This window comes from Mytilus edulis, chromosome 4 (assembly GCF_963676685.1).
Source record: "Mytilus edulis chromosome 4, xbMytEdul2.2, whole genome shotgun sequence".
In the NCBI taxonomy this organism is placed as follows: domain Eukaryota; kingdom Metazoa; phylum Mollusca; class Bivalvia; order Mytilida; family Mytilidae; genus Mytilus; species Mytilus edulis.
In genome coordinates, this window is record NC_092347.1 from 30,264,998 (window position 1) to 30,290,592 (window position 25,595).

Sequence of the window (25,595 nt, forward strand, 5' to 3'; positions counted from 1 at the left end):
ACTACCATTATACATTTTGATAGCCTTATTTGAATGCAGCATACCAATTATCAATTGTTCAAAATTCCAAATAATAAATGCAACCTATTTCCCACGATGTGTTACATTTCCGCATCTTTTGTGAAGTTTTAGTTTCCACTTCCGCATAAAAAGTTTATTACGTAACCCGTAAAGTGGCTTTTGAACTGTAAATTCCTGTGTGGCTAAAACGAAATTAAATCAGGTGTATGTATAATGATAATAAATTTGATAAGCTCTCTCTCTCTCTCTCTTTTCGATAAAAAGGCATTACTATATGAAATAGACAAAACAATAGAGTATATGTTTTATTTTATTTTCAAACATTTATGAAGACGGAAAAGAATTAATAGCTGTCAGTATGTTCTCATTTCGTCAAAATAAACGTTACAACAACAACAACAACAAAAAAAAACGCCGATGTATTATTGTATTATTGGTTTGCCAGTCAAAAAGTTAACTCATTTTAATTAGTATTAATGCAACCTATAATTTTACCTATAGTGGATGGACTGTATATGTGTTGCGCATGTAGGTGGTTCATTCAATAAAAGGAAAAAGTGTTAACATTCAAAAGTTAAATCAGGGAAACGGTCCACAAAAAAATCATTCTGAAATAAGAAAAGAAGATATGAAATCTTCACTTCCTTGGGCATGGATGTAGGACTGTTTAAATCCTTTATCTTTTATAAACTAGATAAAAATGCACAGGAAGTGTTCTGCGATGATTAAAGCTGTATTTTTCCTCCTTGACAACATCTGTGTACGTTTTTGCTATCAAGTTTATTGACAGGTTGTGGATATACCTATAGACACCATTGCCCCCCTTTTATATGAAACTTGTATTGCTATGAAGCATAGTGTATGGTCAAACTCAGTTAATATCCTTCTTGATTCCATTTGATGGATAAATCAATAATACATCATAATCATCATGTTGATTGAGTGATTATCTATAATGTTTTTTTTTCGTTTTTTTTTTCCATTCCTTTTCCATTCCAGTATCAGATCGAACCTTAACATTAGAATCATACATTTGATGGTAGCAATAAAGGCTTTTATTGTGTATTTAATAATATGAAATCAAGAAAATGAATCCATCATAATTAGCCGAGTTATAGGAGAATGAAAAAACAATGACGATAATAATACAATCATTTGTATGTTCTTGTAAATTTCGATAATGAAAAAAATATATACGATTAGGTTAAATATAACATTTGCACTAAATTGATTTTGATTGGTTAAATGAAGTAGTGACTAAATTATTGCACTCCAAGTTCAACGATCTTTAAAGGTAAAGGGAAAATATTTAATAAGGTAATATACAGTAAAACAAGCATAAATAACATAGAAACAGGTTTGTATTTTCGATGCAAATGAATTGTGGCGTAAAGAAAATAGCAGCCACTTTGTTTCCAACCATCGAAAAAATATTGCGTAGTACGTAAGTTTTGGTGTCTTAAATCTTGACTGTGCCCAGCATAATATCATATCTTTTTTATCTAACTCAGTCAGAAAATTCTTAGAAAAATCAAAACATTGAATTTGTTCGTATTTTAGTAGAGATGTTGGAATACTTTGGATGTCCGTTTTGATAATTAAAATATTTGTCTCCTTTATAGTTTTGCCCTTCAGTCGATTCAAAATCATATCTATTATGCCATAAGTATTTAGAAAAGAGTCGTGCACTAATTCTGTAGAACAAATTATGACAAAAGATAACGCTGTTCTTGTAGCTTGTGAATAAAGCTTGAGTGATAGTCCATTTACATCAAAATCTCTATCTGGTATACACACTTTTATCTCCTCTCCTTCAAGACAAGACGATATAAGGTTATTGTATTGTCTTTCATTTTCAGCTGATATCAAAAGGCAGTCAATATCTTTCATATCTTTCTTATCAATATCATTTATGAAATCAGAAAAACATTCCACTTTCTTAACCTTTGTGAAAAGGTTCGTGAAAACTGAAGAAAAATAGAAAACGGAATTACACAGTTTTGTCACAAGTAGCCAACTCGTGATAAAGAAAAATAATATAAGGGTTCCTTCAATTCCTTGTCGAATAGTCCACAGCCTTTCCTCATCAATTATATCTGAAATAGAAAGAATGTTGTTTTTGGAAAATTGCTTTGACTCTTTATTGTAAAGAAGGTTTGACAAGGTTCTACTTGGATGAACTAAATATCGATGTCTTGATATACACTTTTTTTCGCCAATTAAACGCATGTTACTCGATGTTTCCTGAAACGATTTGCGGACAATACTAAGATAATGTATTCCGTACAGCTTTGAAGAAACACAAGTACCACCATTAACTATTATAATATGGTTAGATAAATTAATAGCAATGGTAAAATTATTATTTCTGCTATCCTTATAAATATTTGTCCAGTATGTGCATTCTGAAGATATTGCATTGGTAGTTAAGTCAATTCCTCCTAATGCTACACTTTTAACATTGTAAACAACAGTTATATCCGATACATTGGCAAATGTGTGAAAAATATGATTACCAAGTATCAAAAAGCTTCCAACTGGAACTTGAATATATTCCGTCTTAACTTTTGACTTTTTCAACTCAAACTTACATACTGAATGAGAATACATTACATCCTCATATATCTCAGAGAGCCATAAATGATATACGCCAAAATCTTTTGAATTAATGATAATTCGTTTCAAACTGTCTGTTTGGTAATGTTTTGTCGAGTCTATGTGTCTTCTTTGATTTAAGTCGTATTCAATATTTGTAATCCCAACCATTGTCCATTTTGTATATATCATTAAGGCACCCTTCAGGTTGGGTGTTTTATGTTTAGATAGAATCCACGCACATTTCAATTCAATATCTTCGCCCGGAAAACGATGATATTGTATTTCATAAGCTGGTGAAGTTCCAAAAAATAATTCTCGATAAGTTCCATTATGCGTAATTCCCTTCTGTATGTATTCGGGTTGGAGTACAGCTTCATGTAATGTATCAACTATCTTTTGGCTTTCCTTGTACTCGTTTACAAGTGAAGCATGCGAATTGTATTCACCACTCATTATAACAAGCCCGCTTGTAACACTACCGATGCAGACCTGTAAAAGATAGAAAAAAAAGAGAAACGCTATCCAAAATATCAAGTTGAAGATAAATTGTGGAATGCCATACCTCATTTGAATGTACCACCTTCGTATGCTGCCGTTTAAACATTTATTTGTAATATCTAAACCCAAATAATAAAAAACATTGTCAAAATAATCCACAAAACGTTCACGCTTTTCTATTTCTCTCTCAATATAGTCAAGTCGTCTAAGATAATTGCGTAAACAAAGGTAAGGAAAAACTACTCCATAAACAAGTACGTTCTTTCTGATTGTAAAATAATGTCCAAAATTAATTGGATTATACTGAAACACCAAGACCACAAATACAAATCGAAAGTACCATACAGAAATCTGGAAAATGTCGAATTTATCTTCATATATTAACAGTCTACATAGTGTGATGAAAATTACAGGTATACCTATGTTCATAATCAAACTTTCTGTCACCATACATTTTATAGAACTGACATTATTTTGTTGTAAACAAATTCCTCCAAACATCGCCATTTTAAAATATTGGTTTTTAAACCAGTAACATAGCTTTGAAAATCGATATATTAAATGTAAACTTAAAATGATCAATAAGTTCATGTTATAAGTAAAAACATAACCATCCATATTCAAGATTCTATAATAGTAGTATTTAATTCATCTTAATGTTTGAATAGACAAAAATCGTTTTGATTTGACCTAAGATTTTTTTTCAATCTAATGCTAGACACTTGCCATTAATAGAGAGTAACAAGTTTACTTTTCAATATGTGTTTTGAGGAAATCAGTCAGGTGAAAGAGTATGGCTGGTTACTGGGGGAAATATCAACAATCAGCAACACACGTAATATTTTATATATTTTATATAAATGAAATTTAAGAACATTATCTTTTTTCATTTTTTAGGAGAAAAGCGTCGATGTAGGTATGTGCCATGCGTTAAAATGGAATTTTTAAGATTTAAAATAATTTCTTGGTTTCCTTAAAGATTTAAAAGAGTAGTTACATCATATCACATTTAAAACAGCCAACGTATTTTAATAGAAGTATTAAAATGATTGACAGTTGATACGGCTTTAATTATTAAGGCTTGGTAAAGTACTAAATTAGGCACTATGGATATGACGGAAAGTTATAAATATGAAAGAGTTCTCAAAAGTTCAACGATTCATCATCTTGGGCCGAATGAAGATTACACACATTATTTTCTTACACTTAAATATGTCCATCGATGTTTTGACTTGATAAACGTATTTAGATTATTCAATGAGTGTGAAACGTTTGCCCATTTCTTCCATCATTGATATTGAACAAAATAGTCATTTAATGTACCATAGACTTGCGACATTCGTTGTTTATATATTTTTTTGCTTGTGGTCATGTCCTTACTATAAAATCACCCTAGACCGAGATATTATGAATTTTCAAAAATCTATCCATGAAATATCAAAATATTTGAAAAAAGTCAGCGAATCTTATTCCCCTTCCTGAAAATCCTGATCAGTCAGAAGAGAATTTTTAAAAGCAGGTAAAAGCACATTGGATAGTTTCTTCAGAAAATACATGCAGCTTGTTAGAAATAGTATTAATTTTGTCCAGGAAAACTTCTTGCAAAATTGTCACTATAACTACTTAAACGATATCAAACCAAAAACAAACAACACATCAACTGCTCTCTTTAACAGTTTTGCATTTGTACTAACTTAATTATAAAAAAGAAGAAGTGCATGGTATGAATGCCATTAAGACTACTACCTCTTTTACGTAAGTAACATACCAAAGTATTTAAAACTGAGATCACAAATTCTAATAAGACGAAACAAACATTTTTTTTCAGAAGAATACATGTCGTAGATGAACAAATTTGATAAACAATAAGTATATACTAGTAAATGATTATACTGAATACCACACGTTTCGAATTTATGTTTTGGATTCCATTATAACACCTGCAACCTTATGATCTGCATCCAGTATATTTAAAACCTGGGTCTATGTGCATATTAAACAAAGGACACAGATGGATTCATGACAAAATTGTGTTTTGGTGATGGTGATGTGTTTGAAGTTCTTACTTTACTGAACGTTCTTGCTACTTACAATTATCTCTTTAGTCTATCTATAATGAACTCTGCCCATTAGTAACAGAGGAAATTATTTAGTAAAAATTTACAAAAATTTACCAAATTAATGAAAATTGTTAAAAATTGACTATAAAGGGCAATAACTCCTTAAGGGGTCAACCATTTTGGTCATTTGACTTATTTGTAGATCTTACTTTGCTGAGCATCATTGCTGTTTACAGTTTATCTCTATCTATAATAGTATTCAAGATAATAACCAAAAACGGCAAAATTTCTTTAAAAATTACCAATTTGGAGGCAGCAACCCAACAACCGGTTGTCCAATTCATCTGAAAATTTCAGGGCAGATAGATATTGACTTGATAAACAATTTAACCGCGTGTCAGATTTGCTCTAAATGCTTTGGTTTCAGAGTTATAAGCCAAAATCTACATTTTACCCCTATGTTCTATTTTTTAGCCATGGCGGCCATCTTGGTTGATTGGCTGGGTCACCGCACACATTTTTTAAACTACATACCCAAATGATGATTGTGGCCAAGTTCGGTTAAATTTGGCCCTGTAGTTTCAGAGAAGAAGATTTTTGTAAAAGATTACAAAAATTTATGAAAAATTGGTAATAAATGACTATAAAGGGCAATAACTCCTTAAGGGGTCAACTGACCATTTTGATTCTGTTGACTTATTTGTAGATCTTATTTTGCTGAACATTATTGCTGTTTACAGTTTATCTCTATCTATAATAGCATTCAAGATAATAACCAAAAAACGACAAAATTTCTTTAAAATTAACAATTCAGGGGCAGCAACCCAACAACCATGCAGTTGTCCGATTCTTCTGAAAATTTCAGAGCCCTTTGAGCCAGGTGAGCTAAAAAAAAAGATGTGGTATGATTGCCAATGAGACAACTGTCCACAAGAGACCAAAGTGACACTGACATTAACAACTATAGGTCACCGTGCGGCCTTCAACAATGAACAAAGCCCATACCGCATAATCAGCTATAAAAGGCCCCGATATGACAATGTAAAACAATTAAAACGAAAAAAACTAACGGCCTAATGTAAGTAATATTTTTCAATTGTAATTTTTAATTTTTGGTAGGAGATAAAAACAAGATACATATTAAACATGTAGGTATTTGTAAGTCTCAAGGAGAATCTCTCAAGTGAGTTTCTCCGTGAAGCACTTATAGAGGTGCTGCAGGCTATTGGTTCAGATAATTTGTTCCTCTGAGTATTTTATAGTTTGGCAGAAAAATGAAAATTTGTAACTGTCTTTGCTGCATGGAATTTATCGGTATGTATGTTTAATGGCTAGACCTGGTGTTTGATTTGCTTTTAATTAGTATGTCAGTATGTGGTATGGTAATTTTGTTGTTTGTAATTCTATGGAACATAGTTAATCGGCTTTTGAGTCTCCTTTCTTGTAATGTTGGCCAGTGAAGTGTGACTGTTAATCATATGTTTGTTGCACTTTCCAGTATATTGGTAGTCGGTACTATCAAATTGTACTAACACTTCCATTGCTTTGTACATACAGGTCTTTTATAAAACGATTAATTTACATGCATGACTATGCCTTTTTATTAAAAAAACCCACAACAGTATAACTGTTATAGTTTTTATTTGTATATACAGTGTCTCGTAAGTCTTTATAGGCTGGGTATTGATCCTTTTTTAAGATGTTGTTATGTATTTTAAAAATAAATTCATATGATCCGGATGTTTAATAAAACCATCAGTGGTCTTACTTGTCAGGAATTGTTTCGAAGTCAACCCGTTCCGGAATCATGACATATTTAGAGAGTAGAAATGTGCAAGTGACATACATACCTGAGATTGTTTCAATCCCGAAATAGTTTACGCTATGTATCTGCTAAATTGAACGTATCCGAACACTGTGCTAATATTATTGAAGGGGAAAACGTTTGGCCAAATGGTGTGCATTGTAGGAATTGGCTTAGTAACCAGGCGTGGTATCAACGAAGCTCCGAGGTTCCAAGCGACCTAAAACAAGGCGAACACTAAAAACTTTCATACTGAATAGAACTTTTATTTCAAATGTTGTGTTATTTCTGAATGTATTACTCATTTTGTTTTTTATGTCTAGTATTAAGTAAGTATCATGGAACGTCAGGGGTATCATGTCCTCTACTATTTGTCTCAGTAAATTTTTAAAGAACACTGATTGTGATTTATGTGTTATATCGGAACATAAATTGAAAGAAAGGTCTTTACATTATTTATCCACTATTGAAAGAGGGTACAACTGTATAAGTAAAGCTGATGCATTACCCATAGGGTATAACGCATATCATGGTAAGGGTGGTATTGCCATATTATAACTTCACTTCTGTTTTCTGTAAATGAAATAAGTGACATTAACTCCAGTAGAATAGCTGGTATTGAACTTAAAAACCAGTCTTATGGTTCACTTTTTATCTTTGGTGCGTACTTACCATCTGATGACTATTGAAAATTATAAGAGTGAATTAAATATACTAGATAATTTATATATGTTCCAGACCATATGAGTATTTGGACCGTACGCGTACGGTCCGGACCGTATACGTATACTCGTACGGTCCGACCATACGCGTACGGTCGGACCGTATGAGTATACGCATATGGTCCAGTACGAGCTGACCATACATGTTATTTAATCATATGGGTTAAATTGAAACAAGCATTTATCACAATCTTTATTTTTAGTTTTACAAATTGTTATTGATAATTTATTACAATTAGATAGATAAAATGAACAAACGAACAATTGAAATTAAGTATTTGTTTAATTTTATATCTGAATCCCATTTTGGTACTCTCGCCCAAGGTGACACAATTCAAGTAACGTACTATTTTTTTACATTTTCATGAATGCAGTTCATGCATGTTCCTTTGCATTTGCATTTTTTGGTAACTGAAAGTTGCTAAATATTCTAAAACAATTGACCTCCCACATTATGTTTACTTACGATATCTTCAATTTCAGTGATCATAATTCAATTAATGTATTACTGATCGACATGCTTAATACAAGAGACTAACAGATTTAATTAGCGTGAATCTAAAAAAAAGTTAAAATATAAAGTTTTTGTTTCAATTACAATTGAACTTTTTTAGATTAATTTGATATTTAAATTATGTTGATCTGCTATATGCATTTGTAACGAATAAACTTGACCAACTTTTAAATATTAGTCAGACCGTACGCGTACGGTCCAAATACTCATACGGTCTGGAACATATACATACTATAGTGTTTATGGTAATTGTATAATTGCAGGTGATTTAAATGCTAGCTGCTTAGATAAAGACAGACCTATGTCAAATAATTATAAATCAAAAGAGTTATTAAAATTTGTATCTAGGCATCATTTTTTGTATGCCGGGGGTGAAATACAAATAAAGGGGCCAAATTATTCGTATATAACCAAACAAACAATGTTAGATTATATCTTATGCAATTAAAGTATGTATAGAAAACTAAGGTACTATGAAATCCTTGATGAAGGGGAGATAAGTAGCACGTTCGATCATTTGCCAGTTGTGGCTGAGTTTGTGATAGACTCAAACCCGCATCGTGTAATGAACTCTTGCGACAAATTACCTGCTTGGCATAAAGTTTCAGATGCGCAGATAAATGAATACAAAAAACTGCTGAATGATCCTGTTGATATGTTGATTGATAAAATGAGGTATTTTTCTTATGTCGATATTGACGCCATCAATGACGAATTCGTTAACATTTCACACACTGCTGCTGACATTGCAATCCCGAAATGCGGTTTTAACCCACATACAAAACCTTACTGCAACGCAGATGTAAAACGAGCACATGACAACGAAAGATCAAAGCGTAGATGTTGGGTACTAGAAGGTCGGCCTCGAGGCATGCACTTTGACTCTTATCGAATGTACAAAAGGGCCAAGTCCGAGTTTAGACGTGTACAACAAGTGGCTAATGAACAGTATATACAGAGCTGTTATGATGATCTCAATGAAACTGCCGAATGTGATGTGCGTCTGTTTTGGAAACAAATAAAACGTTTTAAAGGTCGTTCGTCTAAAGTTTATCCCGAGATTGTGTATGAAAATAAAGTGTGTAATACTCCCGAGTCTGTAGCAAACTGTTTCGCCGAATATTTCCATGATATATACCAACCAAAGGATGAGAATAATTTTGACAATGACTTTAAATGTTGTATCGAGAGTACATACAATGAAATTATTAAAACATGTGGTGTTGAAGGTGAATACTTACCTGGTGGATTGATAACTGAAAAGGAAGTTACCGAATTAATAGGACAGTTAAAGTATAGAAAAGCCGCCGGACATGACAGAGTCCAAAACGAACATTTGCGTCACGGAGGTATCTCTGTTGTGAAGTGTGTAACCGCTATATTCAACATCATCGTCAAACAAGGGCGAATACCGCAGAACTGGAAACTAGGCCTCCTTGTTCCTATCTTCAAAGGTGGAACCAAGTGCAAGACTTCACCGGATAACTACAGACCAGTTAGTTTACTGTCCTGTGTTTTGAAATTATTTGAAAGCGTTATTAAAGCTCGGTTAATAAATTGTGTGCTATTTGATAAAAACATTCCGAATCTCCAAAACAGCAAGGATTTCAAAAGTACCTTAGTTGCTTAACAGCATCATTTAACCTACATGAGACTATTTATCATAACCTTGAATCATTCAGTAAAATATTTGTTGCATTTTTAGATAGTAAAAAAGCTTTTGATACTGTATGGAGAATTGGGTTAATGTATATATTGTATAATATAGGGGTAACAAGTAAAATGTGGTCAGTTATAAATGACTGTCATATTGGTACCATGAGTTCTGTAGTTGTTAACCAATATCATTCTGATTTTTTCCCTGTATTACAATGTGTAAGGCAGGGAGGGGTATTGTCTGGTTTAATATATTTGATATTTATAAACGAAATGTTGGTTGAACTTGAAAAATGTAACCAGAAAACAGGTGTATATCATATAGCCAGTTGCTCTCCTGCTCTCGCTGACGACATTTCATGTATTGGCACAACCCCGTCAGGTTTACAGCGAATGTTAGATACATGTGCTGACTATGCTAATAGATGGCGATTTTGCTTCAATGCGAAGAAATCTTGTGTAATGCAATTCTCCCTAAATCCTCGAGAAGTTCGGTTACAATACGATTGGCATATTGCAAACAGTGTTCTCCCGTTAGCAGAGGATTATACTCATTTGGGTATTGAACTAAACTATAAATTTAGATCGGCAGAAAGGACCTCTAACGCATGTAGAAGAGGCAAAAACTCATTTTTCGCTCTTAATGGTGTATGTCTCAAGTCAGCAAATTCATGCGTTCTACTTAAACTGTATAAATCTATTGTGTTACCTACTGTACTGTATGGTTGTGAAATGTGGACTAATTTAAAGTCAAACGATATAGCAACGTTGAATTGTTTTCAGCACTTTATAGTCAAGCGTATTTTAGACTTAAGAACTTCAACTAGGTCGGATATGTGTCAAAGTATACTTGGATTGCATCCCATTACTTCAACTATAGAGTTAAAGAAGTTATATTTCTTACAAAAACTTTGTAGCCTTAATGGTAAATTCCTGACGAAAAAAACTATTTCTTGTGCGCCTGTACTCTTATTTTATTGACACCGAACGTAAACATTATGGGTTCATTCAAGAAATTATGGATATCTTATATAAATATTATCTTCATGAATATGTGATTATCTTTATGCGAGATGGAGTTTTCCCTACAAAGCAATCTTGGAAAATCATAGTAAATAATACTGTAGATAAAGTACAAAGTGATGAATGGACTCGTCGAATACAGATAAACAATAACTTTTCTCGTTTTAGAAATATTCACCTCTCGGTCAAAGTCCCTGATTTCTGGAAATGCGCTAGATCATCAAGAGAAATCATAAACGCATACTTCATAACAAAATTACTAACTGACATCCCTAATAACACGGGAAGCACTTGCGAGCTATGCGACAGACCATTCCTAGATGTGTACGTACATGCGTGTTGTAGTTGTTGTGGTACTCAATCAATCAGAGACGCATGGTGGGATTTCATTATTGAAAGGTTTCCATTGCAATTATTTGTCGAACTGTATTCATACGATGATGAACATTTATACTGCATTCTTTTGGGCAAGCACATAACAACAGTAAATATCGACACTGACAGTTTTCTAAGTTTGTGCCACGTACACGTTGCACTCTGTGTTGCTGAGTATAGCAGAGTAACGAGAAGGATGATACAGTAGCGTGCTAAGTATATGAACTGTCGTTAGTGAGAGCAATTTTCTTAAATCGTTCTTTTGGTAATATGCTATAGTTATTGTAAATATTGTAATATTGTAATATTGTATAGTGTTGCCTGTTTTGTAAACTTTTGTAATTTAATTTGTTAACATATATGTTGTTCATTGAATCTCTTGATAGAGGAAATAAAGAAATGAATGAAGTATGTTGTTTACTAAATTTATTTTGTAATGTCAGTGCGTTAAGGCAAGCTGGGAAAAAAATATTCATCGTGAATAATTGCAAAGGTATTTCAGCAAATTCGCCATTTCCTCAATAGGCATAATTATCACTACCATCATCAGAATCCATGCGTACTACAAAACCCGGAATCATTTCATGCTCACAACAATGAGCAATTATATGCAGCACTTTCATGTTCTACTCAGGGGCGGATCCAGCCAATTAAAAAAGGGGGTCCCATCCCAGGACAAAGGGGGTTCCAACTATATGTCCCCATTTCAATGCATTGATCGTACAAAAAGTGGGTTCCAACCCCCGGAACCCCCTGGATCCGCCACTGCTAATAGTATTTTTGTTTTTAGTGTTTTTAATTGAATATTCAGATCATTACGACATGTAAAATCAGAACTTACAATTTTTATATTTCCAGGACTACGTGCCTGTTCATATAAAATAAAATGGACTTATCCTGCTGGAAAATCATGTAGTTAGATATGAAATAAAAGAGTACTTATACTGTATCTGTGTTGGTATTGTAATGTAGGCAAAACATTACAGAGATTGTGTGTTCATGTAACCCCGACTTACAATAACATGTTCTTCTATTCTATTCTAAGTTATGATTTTTGCGCGTAAACCATTTAGCTTATTTAAATGTATACCATGAATGTGACATTACCCAGAGAAACTACAGTGCCAAGTAGGAATAAATACCATTAAGAGACCAGTCGTGTCAAACTAAATATTGACATTAGGATCAAGATCAAGATCATCGGTTACATTTCATATATTTCTGAAAATATAAATGAATTGGTGATTAACGCATTATTTGCGTATTTTATTTATTTAATTTGTAGCTTAAACATATGTTATATATCAGTATGTATGGTCAGATTATGTTTCTGTATGCAAGAGAGAGCTGTTCCCCTTTTGTCAGTATTTTGTATTTATGTTTGCGACGTCATCTTTGTCTGATTTAAATGTAGAAAATGGAGAAGATGTGTTTTTATGTGTCAGTTTGTTATCGCCTCCATCCATGCTATCAGAGCTATTCCCCTAGTCTGTAATACATATCCCATTTAAATATAAAACAATGGAGGACCTATAGCAGTTATTGCCAATTGTACTTCCATTACTTTGTTATAACATACAGGTCTTTTACAAAACGGTTAATTTACAATTCTATTAACCCTGGTCTGTAGGCTACTTTGTAGATCTATCTTTGTATTGTAGAATCATGAGAAGAGAATGGGGAAAATAAATTCATATGATCCGGATGTTTAATAAAACCATTAGTGGTCCGAGTTTTACTTTTTCTCATTCTAGAAATTGACCCCAGAATACTAGTTCCCTGTTTACTTTGTAACCTTGTACGAAACTCCTTTTATCACGTTCTTTTAATACGGTCCAAAGTACACAAAACGTTTTATTTTCTAAGTGTTTGTTGAAAAAACTACCCCGTTGAATATGGGGTGGGTTACGCACAAAATTCAATATTGTGTGGCACTATCGTTTGGAATATTTTTCGCTGCCATGTCAGTAATGGGTCTTATTTGGAGATTTATTCGACATCCAATTAAATCATTCACGACTGCATGGCCAAAGACCAGAGATGTGATGCCAGCCTGTTTGAATGACCCAACATTGGGTTCTCACGGCTTTATACATTTAGAGGCAAGTATTCACTTTAATCTGACTTTCTGTACAGTATGTCTACATGTTATTATGTACTCGCATGACAATGTCACTTTCCGATATCAAATATCAATGCCTTTGGCTAACATTTTCAACGATTACAAAAAGACGAAAGAAACGATTTTAATTCCTGTCTATTTTTAAGTTGCATTCTCCATATTTTTTCGAAATTCTTGTTATAGTGTTAATATTTTGCAGTACAGTTCAAATGACAAGTTGAAGTTATGTCACAGAGCATATTTTTTCTATGGACGGTTGACCATGTTGAATACTTGAATACAGAATAGATCTTTAAAATAGACAAGTATTTAACTGAATTCAGTTTAAAAAAAAACCCACAAGAATCAATACATTCTGCTGAATTATATAGAAGCTGTAAAGTTATTTTTTTTATAATTTTTATTGATATTTCTGCCTTTTTTAAAGAGTTGTTTCCCTTTTCAATGCAAATCTCCATAGGAATTTTAAATTTTTAGTCTTCATCAAGTTATATTTTGTTGGACTTTTTTCTGTGTACGTTTGGGATATAATGCTACCTGTAGATTAAAACTTAACCAGATGCTTCGCAGGGCGCAGCTTTATACAACCGCAGAGGTTGAACCCTGAACGGTTGGGGACAGTATAATGGACACACCATTCAAGCTGGATACAGCTCTGAATTTGGATTGTGATTAAATAGTTGACACATCATAGGTTTCTGACTCAGAATGAGTGTGGGCTAATGAACTTAAAAAAAATTTTCTATTGAGCAATTTACTATGCTGTTGAATATTAATACTCTCAAAGAAAAAATACTAAGACATTTTCTTTTAAAATTCTGAAATCTGAAATGAGAAAAAAAAATTGACCCTCACCCCAATTTTTTTTCTCACTTCCCCCTTTCCCTTATTCCAAAAATGATCTCAATTCAAATTTCTAATGGAGTTTGCAACAATAACTACTCTACTCATTAAATATATCATAAAATATTAAAATATAAAATGTCATACAGTCATGGCTAAAATTAATATGGTTAATAGTAACTTCTAAAAAAATAAATGGGAATGTGTCCAAAAGAACACAGATGATGCCCCCGCTAGCATATAACGTTATAAAGGGATATAACTCAAGAACTGTAAAATTGGAGCTGCCAAAAATTAAACTTAAACTGAGTTTAGAGGTTATAAGCATTATATATACACATTTCATTAAATTTAGTTGAGACAAACTTAAATTATGAGAACAGAAACGAAAAAAATTAAGTCTTCAATTTTTTACACTTGTAAAGGGGCATAATCCTGGAATGGTAATCAAAGTGTTTGTAATCACTGAATGGTAAAGATTGCTTTATTTTATCAGTTGGTAGTAAAGTGAATATTGCATTGTATATATTGTTTATAGCATTGATTTAAGTTGATTCAACTTCTATTCTGGACAAAGAAAGATAACTCTAATTTTCAAAGAAGATTATATAAAGCATTGGTTTTAGGCGATTCAATAACCATTCTGGACAAAGAAAGATAACTCCAATTTATTGACTTGAAACTACAAAAATGCTTGTTTTTGGCCCCTTTTTGGCCCTTTATTCCTAGACTGTTTGCCCCATAACCCTTAAAATATATCTCAACCTTCTACTTATGGCATTAGCATTGTGGTACAATTTCAGACTTATACAAACTTATTGTTCTGACACTAGATAAATGCTATTGTTGGGCCCTTTAGGCCCCTAATTCCTAAACCTTAACCAAAATCAATCCCAAGCTAACTTTTGTGTTTTTAACATTGTGTTAAAATTTTATTGATTTCTGTTTACTTATACTAAAGTTATTATCCGGAAACCATCGCTGACGACGACAACGTGATACCAAAAAGGACCCCAAAATGTTTTGCGGTCGTATAAAAATCATCTGTCAAAAAAACTTTAAGGTTAGGGTCAAATATATGCTAGATTGACTGGACTATACCAATTTTAAACAGATAAAGTCGTCTTGCAAGTCTCCAGATATTTTTGGAAAATTTAGTGATCACCCAAAGAACCGGTTTGACCACAACATACATGACATAATAATTTCAAGTTTATTTACAATTTACACAGTGTCTACATGTTAAGCATATTTAAATGAGCATATGTTTCAATAGTTTAGGACTTAGTGTGACCATAGTACACGGATGCCCCAATCGCACTATCATTTTCTATGTTCAATGGACCATGAAATTGGAATAAAAACTCTTATTTGGCATTAAAATTAGAAAGATCATATCATAGGGAACATGTGTACTAAGTTTCAAGTTGTTCGGGCTTCATTCAACTTCATAAAAAACTACCTTGGCCAAAAATTCAACCTGAATCGGAACAGACCGTGACGGATAAACAGATGAATGAACGGACAGACGGAAGGAGGAACGAACGAACGAATGAATGAACGGACAAACAAACGAAGGGACGCACAGACTAGAAAACATAATGCCCCTGTACTATCCTGGGTAGAGCATAAACATACAGGCAAAGTTTAGATGTCTATGAAGTGTCCTATATTTTGACTTTAGTGGAACTTTAATCTAAGTCCCCCACTGGCGGTCATCTTGGATGATAGTTCGACTACAAAGTTACAACACTTGGTCAGCACCTTATGAGGAACATCCATGCCATGTTTGGTTTCATTCTATTCAGTGGTTCTCTAGAAGAAAATCATGTGTATGTACTTCCCATAGGGCCGTATGTTAAACTTACTCTCCCTGCTGACAGCCGGCATCTTGCATGAAAAACCAGCTACAAAGTAACACCACTTGGTCAGCCCCTCAAAAGAAAACTTTTAGGAATTTTGGTCCTCAATGCTCTTCAACTTCGTTATTTATTTGGCCTTTTTAACCTTTTTTTGGATTCGAGCGTCACTGATGAGTCTTTTGAAGACAAAACGTGTGTCTGGCGTAAATACAAACTGTATTCATGGTATCTATGATGAGTTTATTTATTGATTGATTGATTGTTGGTTGCTTAACGTCCAGTGGCAAATATTTCATGCATATTCAGGACGAGAACAAGTTCACAATAAATACAATAGGTAGGTTGTTGTAATAGAGGCCATCTAGGATGATGGTCGGGGAAATTTGGACTGCCACTGGAAAATGAGGATATATTGGATAGGGACAGAAATTTTGCCTTGCAACAGGCCACCTACGGACCCCTCAAAGAGTTGTTGCAAGGGTTCTTAACGTGCAAAGAGCGTGGCATTCTCTTTACACGAGGCATCGGATTTAACGTCCCCTTCTGACGGACGTGACTGCGAACTTGATACATCCCGCACAGCCAAACGGACGCCCCACTTCAGCAAACGTTTTACTGCCGGTCGGGAGAAGACCAAGCGACCATATTTCTATACCCCAGTCACCCTTGGGGTTTATTTATCATACCATGTTTGGTTTCAATCCATTAAGCAGCTTTGTAGAAAAAAAACCATTTGTGTATATTTTCCATAGTGTTCTTTGTTAAACTGTTAAACTTAGTCACTCGTTGGCAGCCATCTTGGTTGATGGATATGTGTAACAAAATATTGTCCCCATGAAATATTGTCTGTCGGACAAAATTTCATTTAAAATATTGTCCACTGACAGTATTTCATAATGAAATATTGTCCTGGACAATAATTAAGTCTCCCAAACAAAGTTTGGAGACTTATTGTTTTTGGTCAGTTCTTATTTTTTTTATTATGGCACCCTCAACGGAGTTGGGGTGACATATTGTTATTGTTCGTTTCTTTTTGTCTTATTATTATTATTATGTCACCCAATCGACAATGTCGGGTGACATATTGCTTTTCCTCTGTTTCTTTTTCTGTATTATTATTATACTTCCACCTATTTTGTCCGGCATGTTTTTTGGAGTGAAATGGAACCAATCTTAATGATAGTTCACTATAAGGTGAAGCACAAAATTTCGGGTTGCAGGTGGGTCTGAGACCATAAAAAATGGCTGCCATTTCCATGGAAACAGAATAATTGTGAAAAATTCCAGTTTTTGGTTTTGGTGAATAACTTGGAGATTCTTAAACTCAGAATCATCATATTTTGATACAATGTAGATGCCAGCCATATACTGGTTTTGGATGATTTTGGCAATAATTGGAACTACTATGTTGCCATGGAAACTGCACCAAAAATTTCAAAAATATCAAAATGCTCAAAATTTTTGAAACTTCATGGTAACGATGAGCAACATTGGTAGATGTGGAATTTGGCGTAGGAATTTCCAAAATGTCTGTCGTTACCATGGAAACAGAGCATAAGTGTCAAAATGCTCTAACAACTTCAGGGTTTGGTGAATAATTTTGATATGCTTCAACTTGAAATCATCAAATTTTTACACAACATAGTTATTCACTATATACAGATTTTGATTGATTTTGACAATCATTGGAACTAATCTGTTACCATGGATACAGGATCAAATATCTCAAAAATTTCAAAATGCTCCAAAATTGATGAAACTTAATATGATAGTTGACTGCCAAGTCTGGATGAGACTTTTGACTTTGGAATTTCCAAAATGGCCACTGTTGCCATGGAAACTGCAAAAAAGTCAAAATTTCTCAAAATGCTTTGAACTTAATGAAACTTGATATTATTGTTCACTGGCATGTACAGATGACACTTTTGACTTTGAAATTTTCAAAATGGCTGCCGTTGCCATGGAAACAGCAGAAATGTGATTTTTTTTAAATGTTCTGAATGCACTGAAAATTTACAGAAAGATGTATTGCCATGAATATATGTGCATTCACTGTTAAACCATTTTGAAATGGCTGCCGGTTAGTGGCAATGGGGGAAGGGTGACATCCGCTATTGCTTGCAATGGCAATTCTAGTTATGGCACCCTCAACGGAGTTGGGGTGACGTATTGTTATTCATCGATTCTTTTTATGGCACCCTCAACGGAGTTGGGGTGACATCTTGTTATTGTTCGTTTCTTTTTTTTCTTTTTATTATTATTATGGCACCCTCAACGGAGTTGGGGTGACATATTGTTATTCTACGTTTCTTTTTTTCTTATTATTTTTATTCTTCCACACATTTTGTCCACGCTATTTCTCGGAATTGAATGGACCAATGTTGATGGAATTATACCACAATGTGGAACACCATGTGAAGTTGTGCAGCAGACTTCCGCATGTGCAAGATGGCCGCCGTTACCATGGAAACAGAACAAATGTAAAAAATATTTTTTTGGTTTTTGGTGAATAATTTGAATATTCCTGAACTGAAAATCATCAAATTTTTATATATTGTTGGTGTCCACCATATACAGGTTTGAGATGATTTTGGGAATCTTTGGAACTACTATATTGCCATGGAAACTAAATATGTTTAGCATTAAACCCTATGGGGAAAATCTTAAAGTAGTATTTAAACTCTTAATATGGTATATGCAACCATTGAAACTTTAATGGTATGTTCCTTATCATGTGCCAATGTGGTAGGTGTCTTTGGAATTTTGGAAATGGTCACCGTTACCATGGAAACAGCAGAAATGTCCAAAAATTTCAAAATGCTCCAAACTTTCTGAAAATTGACAGACATGTTAAGTGGCACATCAAGAGTTGGAATTCAACTTTGGAATTTTCCAAAATGACCGCCGTTTCCATGGAAACAACACAAAATTCAAAAAATTCAAAATGCTCCAAAATTGATGAAATTTTACAACAATGTTGATAGACATCTGTAGATGCGCTCTTTGACTTTGGAAATTTCAAAATGGCTGCCGCTCGCCTGGCAATGGGGGACGAGGGTGCCATCCGTTATTGCTAGCAATTACAAATCTAGTTATGGCACCCTCAACGGAGTTGGGGTGACATATTGTTATTCTACGTTTCTTTTTTTTCTTATTATGTCACCCGATCGACAATGTCGGGTGACATATTGCTTTTCCTCTGTTTCTTTACTATTATTATTATTATTCTTCCAATGATTTTGTCCGGCAGTTTTCTTGGAGACAATGGAACCAATCTTAATGATAGTTGACTATAATGAGGAACACAAAATTCCGGGTTGCAGTAGGTCTTAAGACCATTAAAAATGGCTGCCGTTACCATGGAAACGGAACAAATGTGAAAAATTCAATTTTTGGGTTTTGGTGAATAATTTGGAGATGCTTAAACTCAGAATCATTATATTTTGATACAATGTAGGTGCCCACTGTATACTTCTTTTGGATGATTTTTGGCATTCATTGGAACTACTATGTTGCCATGGATACTACACCAAAAATTTCAAAAATATCAAAATGCTCCAAATTTTTTGAAACTTTAGCATAACGATGAGCAACTTTGGAAGATGTGCAATTTGACGTTGGAATTTCGAAAATGTCTTGTGTTACCATGGAAACAAGGCAAAAATGGTCAAAACGCTTTAAAAACCTGAAAAAGTGGCATTTACTTCCTTAAAATGGTAGGTCAAATCCATTGAAACTCTTATGGTATGTTCCCTCCTATGTACCAATGTGGAATCTGCCATTAGAAATTTGGAATGGTCTGTGTTACCATAGAAACCAGCCAAAATGTCAAAAATTTCAAAAATTTCAAAATGCTCAAAAAGTAATGAAACTTAGTATGATTGTTGACTGTCAAGTCTGCATGCGACTTTTGGAGTTGGAATTTCCAAAATGGCCACCGTTGCCATGGAAACTGCAGAAATGTCAAATATTTTCAAAATGCTCTAAACTTAATGAAACTTAATATTAATGTCAACTGGCATGTATAAATGAGACTTTTGACTTTGGAATTTTCAAAATGGCTGCCGTTGCCATGGAAACAGCAGAAATGTGAAACTTTTGACAATGCTCTTATTGTACTGAAAATTTACAGAAAGATATATTGCAATTCATAGATCTGCATTCTCTGTTAAGTTGTTTTGAAATGGCTACCGCTTAGTGACAATGGGGGGAAGGGTGACATCCGCTATTGCTTGCAATGGCAATTCTAGTTATGGCACCCTCAACGGAGTTGGGGTGACGTATTGTTATTCTACGTTTCTTTTTTTCTTATTATTTTTATTTATTCTTCCACTTTTTTTGTCCAGCTTATATCTTGGAACTGGATGAACCAATGGTCATGGGACTATACCAGAATGTTAACCAGCATGTGCAGATTTGCAATCGGGGTATGGCATTTTCAAGATGGCCACCGTTGCCATGGAAACAGCAAAAATGTAAAAAAAACTAAAAATGCTCAAAAATGATTCAAACTTCACACAAATATTGACTGTCATATACAGAAATGGTATTTGTCTTTGGAATTTTCAAAATGGCCGCCGTAACCATGGAAACTGCCAAATTTTCAAAAATTTCAAAATGCTCCAAAATTGACGAAACTTTACAGAAATGTTAATAGACAACATTAAATGGGGTCTTTGACTTAGGAATTTCCAAAATGGCTGCTGCTCACCTGGCAATTAGGGAAGGGTGCCATCCGTTATTGCTAGCAATTACATATCTAGTTATTTTTATTTTTCTTCCACGCTTTTTGTCCAAGCCATATCTTGGCACTGTCTGATCGAATGGTCATGGAACTATACCATAATGTTACCCAGCATATGAAGTTTTGCAAACAGGGTATGGCATCATCAAGATGGCTGCTGTTGCCATGGAAACTGATAAAATGTGAAAAAAAATGCAAATTCTAATTCTTTCATTATAACACCTAGCTGGATGAAACTTTATGGTAATGTTCCTTGGTATGTCTAGATGTTGTGACAATATTAGGAAATTCCAGAATGGCCGCCATTGTCATGGAAACAGGGCGAAAGTTTAACATTGGCCCTAAGGGAAAACACATTGAAGCTGCATTTCCTCCAACAATATAAGATCAAACCTTCTACAACTTCATGGATATGTTACATGGCATGTCCCAAAGTGGCACCTGTCTTTGGAATTTTTGAAATGGTACCCGTTACCATGGAAATAGCAAAAATTTCAAAAATTTCAAAATGCTCCAAAATTGATGAAACTTTACAAGAATGTTTATAGACATCTGTAGATGAGCTCTTTGACTTTGGAATTTTCAAAATGGCTGCCGCTCACCTGGCAATTGGGGAAGGGTGCCATCCGCTATTGCTTGCAATGGCAAATCTAGTTATTTTTATTATTCTTCCACACATTTTGTCCATCGTGTTTCTAAGAATTGAGTGATCCAATATTGTTGGAACTATAACATAATGAGGACCCCCATTTGAAGTTGTGCACCTTGCTATGGAATGGTAAAAGATGGCCGCCGTTTCCATGGAAACAGCACAAATGCGAAAAAAATCAAAGTGTTCCAAACTGGAAGAAACTCCACAGGAATGTTCACTGGCATGTGCTGATTTCCAGTTTGACTTTGGAATTTTCAAAATGGCTGCCGTTACCATGGAAACAGCTAAAATATCAAAAATTCTAACTCTTTCGTTATAAAATGCAACTGGATGAAACTTTATGAAAATGTTCTCCAGTATGCCAAGACGTCAAGACAATATTTGGATAGTTCAAAATGGCCGCCGTTGTCATGGAAACTGGGGCCAAGTTTTGCATTGACCCTATGGAAAAATGCATTAAATCTGCATTTTCTCAGAGAGTAGTGCACCAAAGTAAATGAAACTGTATTGATATATAACATGACATGTGGCAATGAGATGTACGCTTTTAGAATTTTGGAATTATCTACTGTAACCATGGTTGCAGCACAAATGTTCAAAATTTCCAAAAAAAATAAAGTGCTGCAAACTGGATGAAACTTCACAGAAATAGTGGCTGACATGTGCGGAGTTGCATTTTAAAGTTGGAATTTCCAAAATGGCCGCCGTAACCATGGAAACAGCAAAATTGTCCAAAATTTCAAAATGCTCCAAACTTAATGAAATTTTACAAAAATGATGACTTGCATGTGTAGATGCAATCTTTGACTTTGAAATTTTCAAAATGGCTGCCGCTCGCCTGGCAATGGGGGGACGAGGGTGCCATCCGTTATTGCTAGCAATTACAAATCTAGTTATTATTTTTATTCTTCCACACATTTTGTCCATACTATTTCTCAGAATTGGGCAGACCAATGTTGATGGAACTATACCATAATATGAACCGCCATGTGGAGTTGTGCAAGAGACATTGGAATGGTAAAAAATGGCTGCCGTTACCATGGAAACAGAACAAATGTGAAAAAATACAGTTTTTAGTTTTGGTGAACTGTATGGTAATGCTTTAACTCAGAATCATCATATTTTAATACAATGTAGGGGCCCACTATATACAGGTGTTGGATGATTTTGGCACTCATTGGAACTACTATGTCGCCATGGGAACTACACCAAAAATTTCAAAAATCTCAAAATGCTCCAAACTTCACGAAACTTCACAGTAACGATGAGCAACATTGGAAGATGTGGCATTTGAAGTTGGAATTTCCAAAATAGCTGTTGTTACCATGGAAACAATGCAAAAAGGTCAAAACTTTGAATTTTCACGGAACATTCCAGAACATTAATGTTAAATTTATTCTAGAGACATTAAATGCTATATGATTATGGAGGGAAAAAATTGCAGCGGGGGTTTGACATTGGAATATTCATAACGGCCGCCGTTACCATGGAAACAGCAAAAATATGAAAAACTTCAAAATGCTTTAAATTTAATGAAACTTATAACAAATGTTGCCTAGCTTATGTAGACTTGACTTTTGAGTTTGGAATTTTCAAAATGGCCGCCGTTACCATGGAAACAGCAAAAAATTCAAAATTTTCAAAATGCTCCAAACTTAATGAAACTTTACAAAAATGATGTTTTGCATGTGTAGATGCACTCTTTGACTTTGAAGTTTTCAAAATGGCTGCCGCTCGCCTGGCAAAGGGGGAAGGGTGCCATCCGCTATTGCTTGCAATGGCAAATCTAGTTTTCCTTATTCTTCTTCCACACATTTTGTCCACGCAGTTTCTTGGAATTGAGTTGACCAATGTTGATGGAAGTATACCACAATGTGCACCAGCATGTGAAGTTGTGCACCTGACTTTGGAATAGTCAAAATGGCTGCCGTTTCCATGGAAACAGCAAAAATCCGAAAATATTCAAAGTGTTCCAACCTGCACGAAACTTCACTTAAATATTAACAGGCATGGATTGAGCTGCATTTTGATCTTGGAATTTTCAAAATGGCTACCGTTACCATGGAAACAGCTAAAATATCAAAAATTCTAACTCTGTCGTAATAAGACCCAACTGGATGAAACTTTATAAAAATGTTACCCAGTATGCCAAGATGCCAAGATGATATTTGGAAACTCCAAAATGGCTGCCGTTGTCATGGAAACTGGGGACAAGTTTAACATTGACCCTATGGAAAAATGCATAAAATCAGCATTATCTAAAAGAGTATTGCACCAAAGTAAATGAAACTGTATTGATATATAACATGACATGTGGCAATGAGATGTCTGCTTTTAGAATTTTGAAATTATCTACTGTAACCATGGTTGCAGCACAAATGTTCAAATTTTCCAAAAAAAATTAAAGTGCTGCAAACTGCATGAAACTTTAAAGGAATAGTAACTGACATGTGCAGAGTTTAATTTTGACGTTGGAATTTCCAAAATGGCCGCCGTAACCATGGAAACAACAAAATTGTCCAAAATTTCAAATTGCTCCAAACTTAATGAAATTTACAAAAATGATAACTTGCATGAGTAGATGCACTCTTTGACTTTTGAATTTTCAAATGGCTGCCGCTTCGCCTGGCAATGGGGGACGAGGGTGCCATCCGTTATTGCTAGCAATTGACAAATCTAGTTATATTTATTCTTCCACACTTTTTTGTCCATACTATTTCTCAGAATTGGCTGAACAATATTGATGGAACTATACCATAATGTTGACCACCACATTAAGTAGTGCAGTGAGGTATGGCATCATCAAGATGGCTGCCGTTGCCATGGAAACGAAACAAATGTGAAAAATTTCTGTTTTTTTGTTTTGGTGAACTGTTTGAATATGCTTAAACTCAGGAATCATCATATTTTAATACAATGAAGGTGCCCACTATATACAGGTATTGGATGATTTTGACACTCATTGGAACTACTATGTTGCCATGGAAACTACACCAAAAATTTCAAAAATATCAAAATGCTCCAAACTAATGAAACTTCACAGTAACGATGAGCAACATTGGAAGATGTGGAATTTGGCTTTGGAATTTCCAAATATCTGTTGTTACCATGGAAACAATGCAAAAAGGTCAAAACTTTGAATTTTCGCAGAACATTCCAGAACATCAATGTTAAATTTATTCTACAGACATTAAATCGTATATGATTATGGAGGGAGAAAATTGCAGCGGGGATTTGACTTTAGGAATATTCAAAATGGCCGCCGTTACCATGAGAACAGCAAAAATATGAAAAACTTCAAAATACTTTAAATTTAATGAAACTTATAACAAATTTTGCTAGCTTGTGTAGACTTGACTTTTGAGTTTGGAATTTTCAAAATGGCCGCCGTTGCCATGGAAACAGCAACAATTTTCTAAATGGCTGCCGCTGGCCTGGCAATGGGGAAAGGGTGCCATCCGCAAATGCGAAAAAAAATCAAAGTGTTCCAAACTGGAAGAAACTCCACAGGAATGTTAACTGCATGTGCTGATTTCCAGTTTGACTTTGGAATTTTCAAAATGGCTGCCGTTACCATGGAAACAGCTAAAATATAAAAAATTCTAACTCTTTCCTTATCAGATCCAACTGGATGAAACTTTATGAAATGTTCTCCAGTATGCCAAGATGTCAAGACAATATTTGGATAGTTCAAAATGGCCGCCGTTGTCATGGAAACTGGGGCCAAGTTTTGCATTGACCCTATGGAAAAATGCATAAAATCAGCATTTTCTCAGAGAGTATTGCACCAAAGTAAATGAAACTGTATTGATATATAACATGACATGTGGCAATGAGATGTACGCCTTTAGAATTTTGGAATTATCTACTGTAACCATGGTTGCAGCACAAATGTTCAAAATTTCCAAAAAAAAATTAAGTGCTGCAAACTGGATGAAACTTTACAGGAATAGTGACTGACATGTGCGGAGTTCCATTTTGAAGTTGGAATTTCCAAAATGGCCGCCGTAACCATGGAAACAGCAAAAATATCAAAATTTTCAAAATGCTTCAAACTTACTGAAATTTTGCAAAAATGATAACTTGCATGTGTAGATGCAC

General features: G+C 34.2%; 1 protein-coding gene across 1 annotated transcript in view; it reads left to right on the forward strand.

Annotated features, from left to right (window-relative positions):
- The first annotated feature begins 13,023 nt into the window (after nt 1–13,023).
- Nucleotides 13,024–25,595, forward strand: part of LOC139519382 (epoxide hydrolase 4-like) — a 20,171-nt gene continuing 7,599 nt past the window's right edge. Inside the window, exon 1 of the mRNA XM_071311397.1 lies at nt 13,024–13,373. Within this exon, the coding sequence (XP_071167498.1) occupies nt 13,167–13,373 (207 nt within the window). The 5' untranslated portion in view covers nt 13,024–13,166. The remainder of the gene's footprint in view (nt 13,374–25,595) is intronic.